The 16,283-nt window shown below is 51.6% G+C and overlaps 1 protein-coding gene across 2 annotated transcripts in view; it reads right to left on the reverse strand.

Moving 5' to 3' along the window:
* INTS3 (integrator complex subunit 3) overlaps positions 1 to 16,283 on the reverse strand; it is a 222,075-nt gene that overhangs the window by 95,073 nt on the left and 110,719 nt on the right. For both annotated transcript variants that reach the window (XM_060255779.1, XM_060255771.1), the window contains 2 exons: positions 8,818 to 8,915; positions 6,982 to 7,173 (listed from right to left, as the gene is read on the reverse strand). In XM_060255779.1, coding sequence (XP_060111762.1) covers positions 6,982 to 7,173; positions 8,818 to 8,915 — 290 coding nt within the window. The remainder of the gene's footprint in view (positions 1 to 6,981; positions 7,174 to 8,817; positions 8,916 to 16,283) is intronic.

Here is a 16,283-nt window from a genome sequence, read left to right on the forward strand (position 1 = left end):
ATGCCGTAGCGCAGGGGTGGCCAAACTGTGGCTCAGAAGCCACACGTGGCTCTTTCACACGTATTGTGTAGCTCTTGAAGACTCAACCGTCTCATCGGCTGGCTTGGAGAAAGCATTTTTCTTTTAAATCACTTCTCCAAGCCAAGCCAGCCAGGACCTTGGAGAATGCATTTAAAATTAAATTTGCTTTCTTTCCATATTTCCCTCCTCCCATCTTGGCGTTTGGGGGGGGGGCAACAGTGGGAGGGCTTCTAGTGTCCTGGCCCCACTGATGGACCTTCTGATGGCACCTGGGTTTTTTTGGCCGCCGTGTGACACAGAGTGTTGGACTGGAGAGGCCATTGGCCTGATCCAACATGACTTCTCTTATGTTCTTAAGACACTAACTCTCTGTCTGGGGTAGTGATGCTCTGTATTCTTGGTGCTTGGGTGGGGCATAGTGGGAGGGCTTCTAGCCTCACTGGTGGACCTCCTGATGGCACTTGGGTATTTTGGCCACTGTGTGACACAGAGTGTTGGACTGGATGGGCCATTGGCCTGATCCAACATGGCTTCTCTTATGTTCTTATGGCCACTGTGTGACACAGAGTGTTGGACTGGAGGGGCCATTGGCCTGATCCAACATGACTTCTCTTATGTTCTTAAGACACTAACTCTCTGTCTGGGGCAGTGATGCTCTGTTTTCTTAGTGCTTGGGGGTGGCAACAGTGAGAGGGCTTCTAGTGTCCTGGCTTCACTGATGGACCTTCTGATGGCACCTGGAGTTTTTTGCCACTGTGTGACACAGAGTGTTGGACTGGAGGGGCCATTGGCCTAATCCAACATGGCTTCTCTTATGTCCTGCCTTCCTTCCTGTTGCAGCTCTCAAACAACTGACATTTATTCTGTGTGGCTCTTATGTTAAGCAAGTTTGGCCACCCCTGCCGCAGCACCTGCGAGCAAGCGACATTACATTGATGCTGTCCAAAAAGTGCGTGACAAATTTGCTGCTGCCACGTCCCCCCTCTGGCCACGCCAGCCCCTCTCATCTTTCCACCTTGATCCTGTCCAGTAACGCCAAAGAAAATGTGACTGCGTTACTGGAGAGTCAAGCCAGACTCTGGGCCTTAATGAGTCAGGATGCTGTTGGTAATTAGCAGCCAAGAACAGGAGATGCCAGGAATGCTAATTGGGGGAGGGGAAAGGAAATGACACAGAGAGTCTCTGCTCCAGCTGTTGCGCCTTGGGAATGAATGGCCTTTTGTGGAGACAGTTTTTTGAACTGAGAGCAAAGCATCCCCCCCATGGGCAACCAATTCCTCTGGAGGGCCAACAACAGGGCAGAGAGGCCGAGGCCTTCCCCTCATAAGAACATCAGAAGAGCCCTGCTGGATCAGACCAGTGAGGGTCCATCTAGTCCAGCCTCCTGTCTCACACAGTGGCCAACCAGTTCCTCTGGAGGGCCAACAGCAGGGCAGAGAGGCCGAGGCCTTCCCCTCATAAGAACATCAGAAGAGCCCTGCTGGATCAGACCAGTGAGGGTCCATCTAGTCCAGCCTCCTGTCTCACACAGTGGCCTCAACCAGTTCCTCTGGAGGGCCAACAACAGGGCAGAGAGGCCGAGGCCTTCCCCTCATAAGAACATCAGAAGAGCCCTGCTGGATCAGACCAGTGAGGGTCCATCTAGTCCAGCCTCCTGTCTCACACAGTGGCCTCAACCAGTTCCTCTGGAGCGCCAACAACAGGGCAGAGAGGCCGAGGCCTTCCCCTCAGAAGAACATCAGAAGAGCCCTGCTGGATCAGACCAGTGAGGGTCCATCTAGTCCCGCCTCCTGCCTCACGCAGAGGCCTCAACCAGTTCCTCTGGAGGGCCAACAACAGGGCAGAGAGGCCGATGCCTTCCCCTCAGAAGAACATCAGAAGAGCCCTGCTGGATCAGACCAGTGAAGGTCCATCTAGTCCAGCCTCCTGCCTCACACAGTGGCCTCAACCAGTTCCTCTGGAGGGCCAACCACAGGGCAGAGAGGCCAAGGCCTTCCCCTCATAAGAACATCAGAAAAACCCTGCTGGATCAGACCAGTGAGGGTCCATCTAGTCCAACCTCCTGCCTCACACAGTGGCCTCAGCCAGTTCCTCTGGAGGGCTAACAACAGGGCAGAGAGGCTGAGGCCTTCATAAGAATAAGCTCTGCTGTTATCAGACCAGTGAGGGTCCATCTAGTCCAGCATCCTGCCTTACACAATGGCCTCAACCAGTTCCTCTGGAGGGCCAATAACAGGGCAGAGAGGCCGAGGCCTTCCCCTCAGAAGAACATCAGAAGACTCCTGCTGAATCAGACCAGTGAAGGTCCATCTAGTCCAGCATCCTGTCTCACACAGTAGCCTCAACCAGTTCCTCTGGAGGGCCAACAACAGGGCAGAGAGTCCGAGGCCTTCCCCTGATGCTCTCTCCTGGCTCTGGGATTCAGACTTTGGCTGCTTCTGAATGAGAAGGTTCCCAAATGAAAGAGGCTCCCTGCAACTGTGCCTGAGACAGCTCCCTCCCCCAAACCAGTTCTGTGAAAAGAGGCCTGCGTTCCTCAGACCTGTTCCTCAGACCTCGCAAGCCCCAATTCCCGGGTCCCCCCCCCTTCTGGCTCTGCTGTTCTCACCAGACGGATGCAAATTGCAGGCTTTCGTCTCGGTAGCCGAGCTGTGCTCCTAACAGGTTAACTCCCTCGTGGCCTGGCTCAGAGCTCGTTTTATAAAATGGGTTTCTAAATTAATAGACGGGATGCCTTGCGGCTAGCACATGAACTCTTTACTCAAGACTCTGGGCATCCGAGCGGGGCAGAGAAGGGTAGAGAGGCTCATTCGCAAAGAACAGAAAGGCCGACAATAAAAATTTCTTCAAATACATTAGAAGCAGGAAGCCAGCCAGGGAGGCGGTGGGGCCCTTGGATGACCAAGGAGTAAAAAGATTTGTGAAGGATGATAGGGAAACGGCTGAGAAGCTGAATGCGTTTTTTTGCATTGGGGATTGGATCAACATCTGGAGCAGAGGTCTCTCAGTAGCTATTAGCCACAACGTATTGATGGAACTTTCTGTCTGGAGCAGTGATGCTCTGTATTCTTGGTGCTTGGGCGGGGGCACATAAGAACATAAGAGAAGCCATGTTGGATCAGGCCAATGGCCCATCCAGTCCAACATTCTGTGTCACACAGTGCCCCAAAAAACCCCAAGTGCCATCAGGAGGTCCACCAGTAGGGCCAGGACACTAGAAGCCTTTCCCACTGTACCCCCGTATGCTTATCCAATTCCTTCTTGAAGCTGTCTATGCTTATAGCCGCCGCCACCTCCTGTGGCAATGAATTCTGTGTGATAATCACCCTTTGGGTGAAGAAGTACTTCCTTTTCCTGTTCCAACCCAACTGCTCAGCAATTTCATTATCCATGAGTTCTTGTGTTGTGAAAAAGGGAGAAAAATGCTTCTTTCTCGGCCTTCTCTATCCCACGCATAATCTTGTAAACCTCTATCATGTCACCCCGCAGTCTTGTAATGTTCTTATGGCAGGAAGGCCTCAGCTTCTCTGCCCTGTTCTTGGCCCTCCAGAGGAACTGGTTGAGGCTACTGTGTGAGACAGGATCCTGGACTAGATGGACTGGTCTGATCCAGCAGGGCTCTTGTAATGTTCTTATGATGGGAAGGCCTCAGCTTCTCTGCCCTGTTCTTGGCCCTTCAGAGGACTTGGTTGAGGCCACTGTGTGAGACAGGATGCTGGATGAGATGGACTCTCACTGGTCTGATCCAGCAGGGCTCTTCTGATGTTCTTATAAAGATAAGGTCTCTTTGCACAGTTGCTGGCCCTCCAAAGGAATTGGCTGGTCGCTCTGTGAGACAGGATGCTGGACTAGATGGAGCCTCACTCAGTCTCTCTACTCTGTGGTTGGCCCTCCAGATGAACTGGTTGAGACCACTGTATGAGGCAGGATGCTGGACCAGATGGACCCTCACTGGGCTGATCCAGCAGGGCTCTTCTGATGCTCTTATGAGGGGAAGGCCTCAGCCTCTCTGCCCTGTTCTTGGCCCTTCAGAGGACTTGGTTGAGGCCATTGTATGAGACAGGATGCTGGATGAGATGGACTCTCACTGGTCTGATCCAGCAGGGCTCTTCTAATGTTCTTATGAGGATAAGGTCTCTTTGCACTGTTGCTGGTTCTCCAAAGGAACTGGCTGGTCGCTCTATGAGACAGGATGCTGGACTAAATGGACCCTCCCTGGTCTGATCCAGCAGGGCTCTTCTGATGTTCTTCTGAGGGGAAGGCCTCGGCCTATCTGCCCTGTTGTTGGCCCTCCAGAGGAACTGGTTGAGGCCACTGTGTGAGACAGGATCTGGACTCTATGGACCCCTCCCTGGTCTGAGCCAGCAGGGCTCTTCTGATGTTCTTATGAGGGGGAGGCCTCGGCCTCTCTGCCCTGTTGTTAGCCCTCCAGAGGAACTGGTTGAGGCCACTGTATGAGACAGGATGCTGGACTAGATGGACCACTGGTCCCATTCATTAGGGCTGATGAACTTATGTTCACGTGTCTCGGTGAATCAGTAGTGCAGCCCCTTTGGCACAAACCTTTGCACCCAGTTGAGCAAAGCTTGTTAGATTTATATCCCGCCCTCCCCGCTGAAGCAGGCTCAGGGCGGCTCACAACCAAAGATCACAATAACAATTCAGCAGGAAATTACGTTTAAACAATTTTAACAAGTCAGCCGTTAATTAAAACAATATGGTGCTAATATCATTGTATCCTTTCGGTTCCAGTGTTGTTCAATATCTATTGGTTATTCTTCCTAATACTATACTGCAGGGATGGCCAACAGTAGCTCCCCAGATGGTTTTTTGCTTACAACTCCCATCAACCCCAGCCATTGGCCATGCTGGCTGGGGCTGATGGGAGTTGTAGGCAAAAAAACATCTGGAGAGCTACCATTGGCCACCCCTGCTATACTGGCATTTCAGGATCAACTAAAGACGAGCTGGAAAAGTGTAGTCTGACAGGACTTGCGGAACTGGGCAAGGAGGCTTCAGGAGGTGGTGAGTTCCCTCTCAATATCAGCGGCTGGACGAACCCTTGTCAGGATAAAAGGAAGTACTTCTTCACCCAAAGGGTGATTAACATGTGGAATTCAGGAGGTGGTGGCGGCTACAAGAATTTAGCAGCTTCAAGAGGGGATTGGATAAAAATATGGAGCAGAGATCCATCAGTGGCTATTATTGGAACTTTATGGGGCAGTGATGCTTGGGGGGCAACTGTTTGGTGAGAGTCAGTTTGGTGTAGTGGTGAAGTGCGCGGACTCTTATCTGGGAGAAACGAGTTTGATTCCCCACTCCTCCACTTACAGCTGCTGGAATGGCCTTGGGTCAGCCATAGTTCTCACAGGGCTTTTTCTTGAAAGGGCAGCTTCTGAGACAGCTCTCTCAGTCCCACCTACCTCGCAGGGTGTCTGATGTGGGAGAAGATAAAGGAGATTATGAGTTGCTCTGAGACTCTGAGTGGAGGGCGGAATATAAATCCCAAGTCTTCTTCTTCTGCTTCTTCAGTGGGAGGGCTTCTGGTGTTTTGGCTCTGCTGGCGGACCTCCTGAGGGCCCTCGGGCTTTGGCCACTGCGTGAGACAGAGTGTTGGACTGGATGGGCCATTGGCCTGATCCAACAACAGAGAGTGAGTATAAATGGGCAGTCTTCGCAGTGGAGGACGGTAAGCAGTGGGGTGCCACAGGGCTCGGTACTGGGTCCCATGCTCTTTAACTTGTTCATAAATGATTTAGAGTTGGGAGTGAGCAGTGAAGTGGCCAAATTTGCGGATGACACTAAATTGTTCAGGGTGGTGAGAACCAGAGAGGATTGTGAGGAACTCCAAAGGGATCTGTTGAGGCTGGGTGAGTGGGCGTCAACGTGGCAGATGCGGTTCAGTGTGGCCAAGTGCAAAGTAATGCACATTGGGGCCAAGAATCCCAGCTACAAATACAAGTTGATGGGGTGTGAACTGGCAGAGACGGACCAAGAGAGAGATCTTGGGGTCGTGGTAGATAATTCACTGAAAATGTCAAGGCAGTGTGCGTTTGCAATAAAAAAGGCCAACGCCATGCTGGGAATTATTAGGAAGGGAATTGAAAACAAATCAGCCAGTATCATAATGCCCCTGTATAAATCGATGGTGCGGTCTCATTTGGAGTACTGTGTGCAGTTCTGGTCGCCGCACCTCAAAAAGGATATTATAGCATTGGAGAAAGTTCAGAAAAGGGCAACTAGAATGATTAAAGGGCTGGAACACCTTCCTTATGAAGAAAGGTTGAAACACTTAGGGCTCTTTAGCTTGGAGAAACGTCGACTGAGGGGTGACATGATAGAGGTTTACAAGATAATGCATGGGATGGAGAAAGTAGAGAAAGAAGTACTTTTCTCCCTTTCTCACAATACGAGAACTCGTGGGCATTCAATGAAATTGCTGAGCAGACAGGTTAAAACCGATAAAAGGAAGTACTTCTTCACCCAAAGGGTGATTAACATGTGGAATTCACTGCCACAGGAGGTGGTGGCAGCCACAAGCATGGCCACCTTCAAGAGGGGGTTAGATAAAAATATGGAGCAGAGGTCCATCAGTGGCTATTAGCCACAGTGTGTATGTGTGTGTATATATATATATATATTTGGCCGCTGTGTGACACAGAATGTTGGACTGGATGGGCCATTGGCCTGATCTAACATGGCTTCTCTTATGTTCTTATGTTCTTAACATGGCTTCTCTTCTGTTCTTATGTGTGATACAGAGTGTTGGACTGGATGGGCCACTGGCCTGATCCAATATGGTATCTCTTATGTTCTTATGCTGATCCTGCCTTGAGCAGGGGGCTGGACTAGATGGCCTCTACGGCCCCTTCTGTGATTCTTAAACTAGTTAAACCCCCTGAAGGAAACCTTCAGCCCACCAACCATAAAAGGAGCACCTGGCTCTCCACAACCCCTTACCGTGCAGGTGGTGAGCAGCCAGCCGATGATGGCCCAGCGAGGCAGGATGTCGGAGCTCAGCACCTCGTTGGACGGGTGGACCACCCCGCAGATGTAGCGGATGAGGTCGCAGCGCAGGGACTGGCTGTCCGGGGTGGACAGGTACTGCCGCTGGAACCAGTCCTGGTACCTCTTCTGCTGGCCAAAGCGCACCTAGGAGGAGGAGGGAGGGAGGGAGGGAAGCAGTGAGCACGGTAGAAGTGGGAGGGCAAGACACACTCTGTTCAGCTGGGCCATGCTGGCTTGGGAAGGGAAGGAGGAGCAGGCTCTGGGCCTCTGGAGGGCAGGCTCAGAAGGGATATTTACTACCCTGCTACCCAGGTGGAAGAACTGCCTCCCACGTGGTATCAACCAAAGGGCCAAAACAACCCCTGTGCATCAGGGTGGGGTCCAGTTCCTCCCAAGGGGGGTCAAGCAACACCAGTGAAGAGACCTTTCTAGCTTCAGGTGGGTAGCCAAGTCGGCCTGCTGTAGATGTAGGGTTGCCAATCCCCAGGCGGGGGCAGGGGATCCCCCGGTTTGGAGCCCCCCCCTCCCCGCTTCAGCAGCATCAGAAAGCCGGGGGTGGGGGGAAGGAAATGTCTGCTGGGCACTCCATGATTCCCTATGGAGATTGATTCCCATAGAAAATAATGGAGAATTGATCTGGGGCTCAGGGGGGGTGGGGTTAGGTAGTGGCACCAGATTCACAGCATAGCATCCAGTTCCTCTCCCCAAAATACCCCCCAAGTTTCAAGAAGATTGGACCAGGGGGTACAATTCTATGAGCCCCCAAAGTAGGTGCCCTTATCCGTCATTATTTCCAACGGAGGGAAGACATTTAAAAAGATGTGCGGTCCCTTTAACTGTGATGGCCAGAATTCCCTTTGGAGTTCAATGATGCTTGTCACACCCTTGTTTCTGGCTCCACCCCCAAAGACTCCTGGCTCCACCCCCCAAAGTCCCCAGATATTTCTTGAACCGGACTTGGCAACCCTATATAGAAGAGTGAGATTCAAGCCAAGTGGCACCTGACAGACGCACGAGATTTTAGACTCCGCCTGGACAGCCCAAGCAAGTCCGGTCTCAGAAGCTAAGCAGGGGTGACTCTGGCAAGTGCTTGGATGGGAGACCAGCAGTCAGGATGACAGAGGCAGGCTCTATTCAGCCACCTCTCCGAATATCCTCCAGGCCCCCAGTAGGGGTCAGTCACCAGATGTCGCTGTGACTTGCAGGGGCACACACACATTTTAAAAAACAAAACCAACCACAAAGTTCCCAAGGGCCTTTGACTCTCGAAAGCCTCCAAATCTTCTTGACCCTTCAGACGCTGCTGGCCTCAAATCTCCCTTCCTAGCTTAACTTGTTCTTCGCCAGATCGCAGGACACTGGCCAGAAAGCCACCAGGCTGCCCTGCGTTCAGGGCTGGCCCTGTCACTAAGCAAACTAGGTGATCACCTAGGGCACCACCTTCTAAGGGTCACAAATGGGGCACACCCCTCCATGACTCAGTGACCTTATCAGTCCGGGAGGGGGCGGGGGAAGCACCAGAAGTTAGCTTTGCCTAGGGTGCCAGATGATGCAGGGGTAGGGAACAGTGACTCTCCAGATGTTTTTTTGCCTACGACTCCCATCAGCCCCAGCCAGCATGGCCAATGGCTGGGGCTGATGGGAGTTACAGGCAAAAAAAAAAAACCATCTGGAGAGCCGCTGTTCCCTACCCCTGAATCTAGAGCTAGCCCTGCCTGCATTTCACTCCATTCTGCCTTTGCCTACCTGCTCTATTCTACCTGAATAGAGCAGGTAGGCCAGACTTACCCGAGAGGTCATGAAGAGCAGCTTGGTCTCCATATCCGGCGTGAGGCGGAAGGCCAGGAACTTGCGAGAGGTCCGGGACTGCAAGAGCTGCAACAAGCCTGTGGGAGGGAAGAAACAGCAAAAAACCCGGAGGCCGTCAAAGCCACGCCTTCAAGAAGCATTGACGCTCGGCTGTGAGGCTGCTGGACAGCGGGAATCTTGGCTGGTGAATGGGAAAGGCCTCCAAAATGTCACATAGTACTCCAGGGGCCCAGTGGGACTATGACCAGGGCTTTTTTGGTAGGAGGAACTCCTTTGCATATTAGGCCACGCCCTCCTGATGCAGCCGATCCTCCTGGAGCTTACAGCAGGCCCTGGAAGAAAAGCCCTGGAAGCTCCAGGAGGATTGGCTGCATCGGAGGAGGGGGGGGGTGGCCTAATATGCAAAGAAGCCCTGACTATGACATCTTGCAAATGGAACGTTGTGCTTCTGTTGAGACTGCATTAGCCTTATCTGCCACTGCACTCAGCAGCTAGCGTGATGCAGTGGTTAGACTGCTGGACTAAGGACTGGGAGATGCCAGGTTTGAATCCCCAAGCTGCTGTGGAAGCTTGCTGGGTGACCTTGCGCCAGTCACACACCCTCTGCCTAACCTACCTCACTGGGCTGTTGTGAGGATAAAATGGGGGGCAACGTAAGTTTCTTTGAGTCCCCACTGGAAGGAAAAGTGGGGTACAGGTACCCCTACCTTGCTGTCTGAGCCACCGCCAAATACCTGATCAGTATTGGGCCCATCACGGAGAAATAAGTCTCTCGCTTCCTCTTCCCCTTGCGTCTTCGCTAGAGGATGGTCCTTCTGCATCGTCGAGAGGTGAAGTATAACCCTGTACGTTTCCCCTTCTCTGTTTCCCTATCCAATTCCCCCTCTATTTCCCTAGGACTTTGTGATTGCTGTATGATTTATTTTTCTTGTGTGCCTGAACCATTTTCTTAATAAAAAAAACCTTGTTTTAGTTTCATAATCTCCTTGTTATTTCGAGAGGATTCCTGGGTAGACTCACTCCTGCATACACAGGTTATCGACCCTGTATTCTTTGCCATGATTGCCCGCCTAGTCTATTTCCCCCATGCCTTGTTTGAGGGCAATATGGCTAACGGATTAATGACGGGAATAAATAAAAGTTGCCGGCTCCGTCTGTTTAGACTGCCAATCTCTGCTTGCCCAGTTTCCATGCCTTGCTCAGTGCATTCAAATACCGTGAGCCTCCTGCACTCTATGGAGAAAATATTTATTTCTGCTTACTGTATTTGCATGGCTGTGCAAACAGACGTGGAAGCATGGGCCCAACATTTGCTGAAACCACAAGAAGCCGGAGAGGTGGCTGAATAAGATTGCCCAGGATATGTAGATGTCTCTGCGTGGGTCTATTGAGCGGCGCTCCCTGCCCTGACCCGCAACCGGTAAAATCGGAATAAATTAAGCAAGATCGGATGTTAATTTGTGCAGCTTATACATATTGAAGAATCCAGCTTCTCTGAGTCCTCCACCGGGGCTGAATTTTTAAAAACTAAAGTACAGCATACGCACACCGAATCCGCCTACAGGCCATCTAAAATTCTGTATTCAAAACGGCAAGAGTTTCTTTGGGGATTTCGCTACAGGGCTTTCAGAGCTGAGAAGAACTTGGATCTTCTTCATTTGTTGCGGTGCCCTCAAACTCCTGGAAGCGTCTGGCAAAGGAAAGCCCAGCAACACAGAGCCCCTCGCCTGCTTGGAGAAGGCAAGCGGCAACAGCCCTTCCTTTTTCTTTTCCTGCCCTAAAAACCCTCCTCTCTCTCACCTTACAATCTCCTTTCCTGTCCCCTCCCACAACCAGGTACATGGGGCTGAGACAGCTCTCCCAGAAGCTGCCCTTTCAAGGACGGTCTCAGAGTGGCTCACAATCTTCTTTACCTTCTTCCCCCACAACAGACCCCTTGTGAGGTAGGCGGGGCTGAGAGAGCTCCCCCAGAAGCTGCCCTTTCAAGGACAACTCTGGTGAGAGCTATGGCTGACCCAAGGCCATTTCAGCAGGTGTAGGTGGAGGAGTGGGGACTCAAACCCGGTTCTCCCAGATAAGAGTCTGTGCACTGAACCACTACACCAAGCTGAATAATCCCAAGCGTCACGAAAATGCTATTGTGTTAACCGGGGCTTTTTTTGTAGCAGGAACTCCTTTGCATATTAGACCACACATCCCTGATGCAGCCAATCCTCCTGGAGCTTACAGGAGGCCCTGTGCTAAGAGCCCTGTAAGCTCCAGGAGGATTGGCTACATCAGGGGGTGTGGCCTAACAGGGATAGGAATTCTAGCAGGAGCTCCTTTGCATATTAGGCCACACACCCGTGATGCAGCCAATCCTCCTGGAGCTTACAGTAGGCCCTGTACAAAGAGCCCTGTAAGCTCTTGGAGCAGGGGTCCCCAACCACCAGGCCGTGGACCAGTACTGGGCCGTGGCCTGCTAGCAACTGGGCCGCGGAGTGAGGCAGAATCAGCCCAAACTAAAGAAGCAACATGGCCTCACTCCCAAGGCTGCCTCCCCTTGCAGGGTCCCAGACCAGTGTCTGTTGTGGGGGAGGAAGATAAAGGAGATTGTGAGCTGCTCTGAGACTCGTGAGATTCAGAGTGAAGGTCAGGATACAAATCCAGTGTCTTCTTATCTTCTTCTTCCGGGGTGATTTTGGGCCACTGGTTCTCTCACAGCTTAACCTGCCCTAAGGGCTTGTAGTAAGGGTGGAGGGCAGGATATAAATCCAATATCATCATCATCTTCTCCTTCCTTGGAGGTTTTTAAACAGAGGCTAGATGGCCATTTGACAGCAATGAGGATCCTGTGAATTTAGGGGGAGGCGTCTGTGAGTTTCCTGCATTGTGCAGGGGGTTGGACTAGATGACCCCGGAGGTCCCTTCCAACTCTTACGATTCTATGATCCTCTTTAAAACAAAACTTGGTGGGTGCCAGAAAAGACGTTGGGGTCACCAAGGCATCCACAGGCACATGTCGGGGAGCCCTGTTTGAACCGCCACAGCACCACGCTGGCTCCTGCTGAAACAGAGAGTTTGCAGCGGGATTGAACGGAACCCAAAAAGTCCTCTGAATTGTAAGTGTCTGCTGAATGAGGCCGGTGGAGGTTGGGGGGGGGGAATCTCTCCCCGAAGGGCTGTTAAGTGTTTCTAACAATACATTGGCCTTGGGCAGGAATGAATCATTTAAGATATTCTACTATACTTGTTCTCGCATTCGCCCACCCACAGAGAGCGTGGTTACGAAAGAGGCCTCCCACCAAGCTTGGGCGATGGGAGGAGAGCTCTCGCCTGGGAGAGCGCCGAGCATAAAATTCAGGATGGTGGCGTCTTTCTCCCTGCCTGCGATGGAGCATGGGACAAGCCCTGGCACAGCTAAGAAGAGGACAAGGAGGAAGGAAAGGCCCAGGGAGTTGGGTCAGGCAGCTCCATTCGTCCCTTCCTACTCGAAGGCAGCTGCAGGAGCCGTGTAAAAAAATCCATCACCTGTCCAACACTGCACACACAAAAAAGTGGAGAGCCATTTTGGTGTAGTGGTTAAGTGTGCGGACTTTTATCTGGGAGAACCGGGTTTGATTCCCCACTCCTCCACCTGCAGCTGCTGGAATGGCCTTGGGTCAGCCATCGCTCTCCTAGAAGTTGTCCCTGAAAGGGGCAGCTGCTGTAAGAGCTCTCTCAGCCCCACCCACCTCACAGGGTGTCTGTTGTGGGGGGCACCCTCCCTCTTCCCCCCCCTCCCTGACAAAAAAGTGATCCACTAGCTGGGCCAGAATTCCAGAAGCCTGAGAGCCAGTTTGGTGTAGTGGTTAAGTGCACGGACTCTTATCTGGGAGAACCGGGTTTGATTCCCCACTCCTCCACTTGCACCTGCTAGCATGGCCTTGGGTCAGCCATAGCTCTGGCAGAGGTTGTCTTTGAAAGGGCAGCTGTTGTGAGAGCCCTCTCAGCCCCACCCACCTCACAGGGTGCCTGTTGTGGGGGAGGAAGGTAAAGGAGATTGTGAGCCGCTGTGAGAGTCTTCGGAGTGGAGGGCGGGATATAAATCCAATATCTTCATCTTCTTCTTTTTCTATGCAGCCAGAACTCAAAATAAACACAAAGTGGATTGGAAGGCAGAGGTGGCATGAAATTGCTGAACGGGATTGAAGACAAAGAAGAACAAGAAGAAGTAATAATTGGATATATATCCTGCCCTCTGCTCTGAATTTCAGAGTCTCAGGGAGGTCACAATCTCCTTTTACCTCCCTCCCCCCACAACAGACACCCTGTGAGGTAGGTGGGGCTGAGAGCGCTTTCCCAGAAACTGCCCTTTCAAGGACAACTCCTATGAGAGCTATGGTTGACCCAAGGCCATGCCAGCAGCTGCAAGTGGAGGAGTGGGGAATCAAACCTGGTTCTCCCAGGTAAGAGTCCGCACACTTAACCTCTATACCAAACTGACTCTTACTGAAAAGCATCTGGCAATTTCATAAAAGCATGATGATAAGGAGCAGATTGGATTTATACTCCGCCCTCCACTTCCCAAAGGAGTCTCAGAGTGGCTTACAATCTCTTTTCATTTCCCTTCCCCACAACAGACACCCTGTGAGGTAGGTGGAGCTGAGAGAGCTCTAACAGAAACTGCTCTTGAGAGGAACAGTTCTGTGAGAACTTGTGGCTGACTCAAGGTCACATCAGCAGGTGCATGTAGAGGAGTGGGAAATCAAACCCAGTTCTACCAGGTAAGAGTCCATGCACTTAACCACTACACCAAGCCTGCTGGAGGGATCATAAGCAGTGGTCCCTCTAGTTCAGCATCTTTCCTCACACAGTGGCCAGCCAGTTAAGTTGGACTGGATGACCAATAACAGAGCAGAGACGCCGAGGCCTTCCCCTCATAAGACACCAGAAGAGCCCTGCTGGATCAGATCAGTGAGGGTCCATCAAGTCCAGCATCCTGCCTCACACAGTGGCCTCAACCAGTTCCTCTGGAGGGCCAACAACAGGGCAGAGAGGCCGAGGCCTTCCCCTCATAAGAACATCAGAAGAGCCCTGCGGGATCAGACCAGTGAGGGTCCATCTAGTCCAGCATCCGGTCTCACACAGTGACCTCAACCAGTTCCTCTGGAGGGCCAACAACAAGGCAGAGAGGCCGAGGCCTTCCCCTCATAAGAACATCAGAAGAGCCCTGCTGGATCAGACCAGTGAGGGTCCATCTAGTCCAGCATCCTGTCTCACACAGTGGCCTCAGTCAGTTCCTCTGGAGGCCCAACAACAGGGGTGAGAGACCAAGGCCTTCACCTCAGAAGAATGCCTCAGAAGAGCATGAGAAGAGCCCTGTTGGTTCAGACTAGTGAGGGTCGATCGTTTTATCTTCTCATGAATGTTTTAGATGTATTGCAAACATGTATCTGCTCAAAAGAAAGACTGGGAATAAAAGTCCCAAATAAATATATCATTTGAAGAAGCACTACTCATTACCGGGATTCTGTGCATGTAGAATCAAAGTTTTATGGCTTTAAAGCTGTATTAATAATAACACTTTATCGCTTTGATACATTCAAAACGCTTTGAATTCTTCTGACTCTGATGCTCTGTATTCTTGGTGCTTGGGGTGTGGGGCGCAAAGTGGAAGGGCTTCTAGATCCACTTGTGAACCTCCTGATGGTACCTGGGTTTTTTTTTTGGCTCTTGTGTGACACAGAGTGTTGGACTGGATGGGCCATTGGCCTGATCCAACATGGCTTCTCTTCTTATGTGACACAGAGTGTTGGACTGGAGGGGCCATTGGCCTGATCCAACATGGCTTCTCTTATGTTCTTATGTGACACAGAGTGTTGGACTGGATGGGCCACTGGCCTGATCCAACATGGCTTCTCTTATGTTCTTATGTGACAGAGTGTTGGACTGGATGGGCCACTGGCCTGATCCAACATGGCTTCTCTTCTGTTCTTGTGTGACAGAGTGTTGGACTGGATGGGGCACTGGCCTGATCCAACATGGCTTCTCTTCTGTTCTTATGTGACAGAGTGCTGGACTGGATGGGCCACTGGCCTGATCCAACATGGCTTCTCTTCTGTTCTTGTGCGACAGAGTGCTGGACTGGATGGGCCACTGGCCTGATCCAACATGGCTTCTTTTCTGTTCTTGTGTGACAGAGTGTTGGACTGGATGGGCCACTGGCCTGATCCAACATGGCTTCTCTTCTGTTCTTGTGTGACAGAGTGGTGGACTGGATGGGCCACTGGCCTGATCCAACATGGCTTCTCTTCTGTTCTTGTGTGACAGAGTGTTGGACTGGATGGGCCACTGGCCTGATCCAACATGGCTTCTCTTCTGTTCTTGTGTGACTCAGAGTGTTGGACTGGATGGGCCACTGGCCTGATCCAACATGGCTTCTCTTCTGTTCTTGTGTGACAGAGTGCTGGACTGGATGGGCCACTGGCCTGATCCAACATGGCTTCTCTTCTGTTCTTGTGTGACAGAGTGCTGGACTGGATGGGCCACTGGCCTGATGCAACATGGCTTCTCTTATGTTCTTCTGTGACACAGATTGTTGGACTGGATGGGCCACTGGCCTGATGCAACATGGCTTCTCTTATGTTCTTATGTTCTCTTAGAAAGAGGAAGCAGAGGAGGAAGAGGAAGGAGAGGAAGAAGCACAGGTGGAGGAAGCAGAGGAGGAAGAGGAAGGAGAGGAAGAAGCAGAGGAGGAAGAAGAAGAGGAGATGCATCCAATCCTCCCGGAGCTTATGGTAGGCCCTGTTCTAAGAGCCCTGTAAGCCAGGGGTGTCGAACTCATACGTTATGAGGGCCAGATCTAAAATAAACGAGACCTTGTTGGGCCATGTCGGCTTGCGTCGAGCAATATTAAGCTGGGCTATGTGTGTGTCTATTTAAGATTAGGTAGCGGAGATATAATTTTTATAAAGAACACAGACCAACACACACACATTTTTTAAAAACTTAAAGCATGCTTAAAATGTTAGCACTCATTGGTTTTGAAGATGCTTCTTTGTATTTCTCCCATGGGATCCAGGGAACTGGGCATAGGGAGCTCTGGTTCTTTCCTTCCTTCCCCAGGGGACTGGGGGGGGGAGCCTCAGCCAATAGAAGGAAGAGGCTTGGCTCAGTAGCTCTGCTGTGCAATTGAGACAGCCTGGGAAAGCAAGCTGTGATGTAGAAGGAAGCAAGAGAGAGGGAGAAGGAAGCAGACGACAGCCAGTCGCTCCGGGCCTGACAGGAGCCCTCCGGGGGCCTGATTCAGCTCCTGAACTGCATGTCTGATACCCTTGGGAGGATTGGCTAAACCAGGGGCGTGTGGCCTAATATGCAAAGGAGTTCCTGCTACAAAAAAAGCCCCGCCTGTAAGGCATCATGCTGCCTCCTGATGCTACTAGTCCACAACAGATCATTTGCGTGTAGCAGGCTGCCTTTCCATA

The sequence above is a fragment of the Heteronotia binoei genome, chromosome 1 (assembly GCF_032191835.1).
Source record: "Heteronotia binoei isolate CCM8104 ecotype False Entrance Well chromosome 1, APGP_CSIRO_Hbin_v1, whole genome shotgun sequence".
NCBI lineage: Eukaryota > Metazoa > Chordata > Lepidosauria > Squamata > Gekkonidae > Heteronotia > Heteronotia binoei.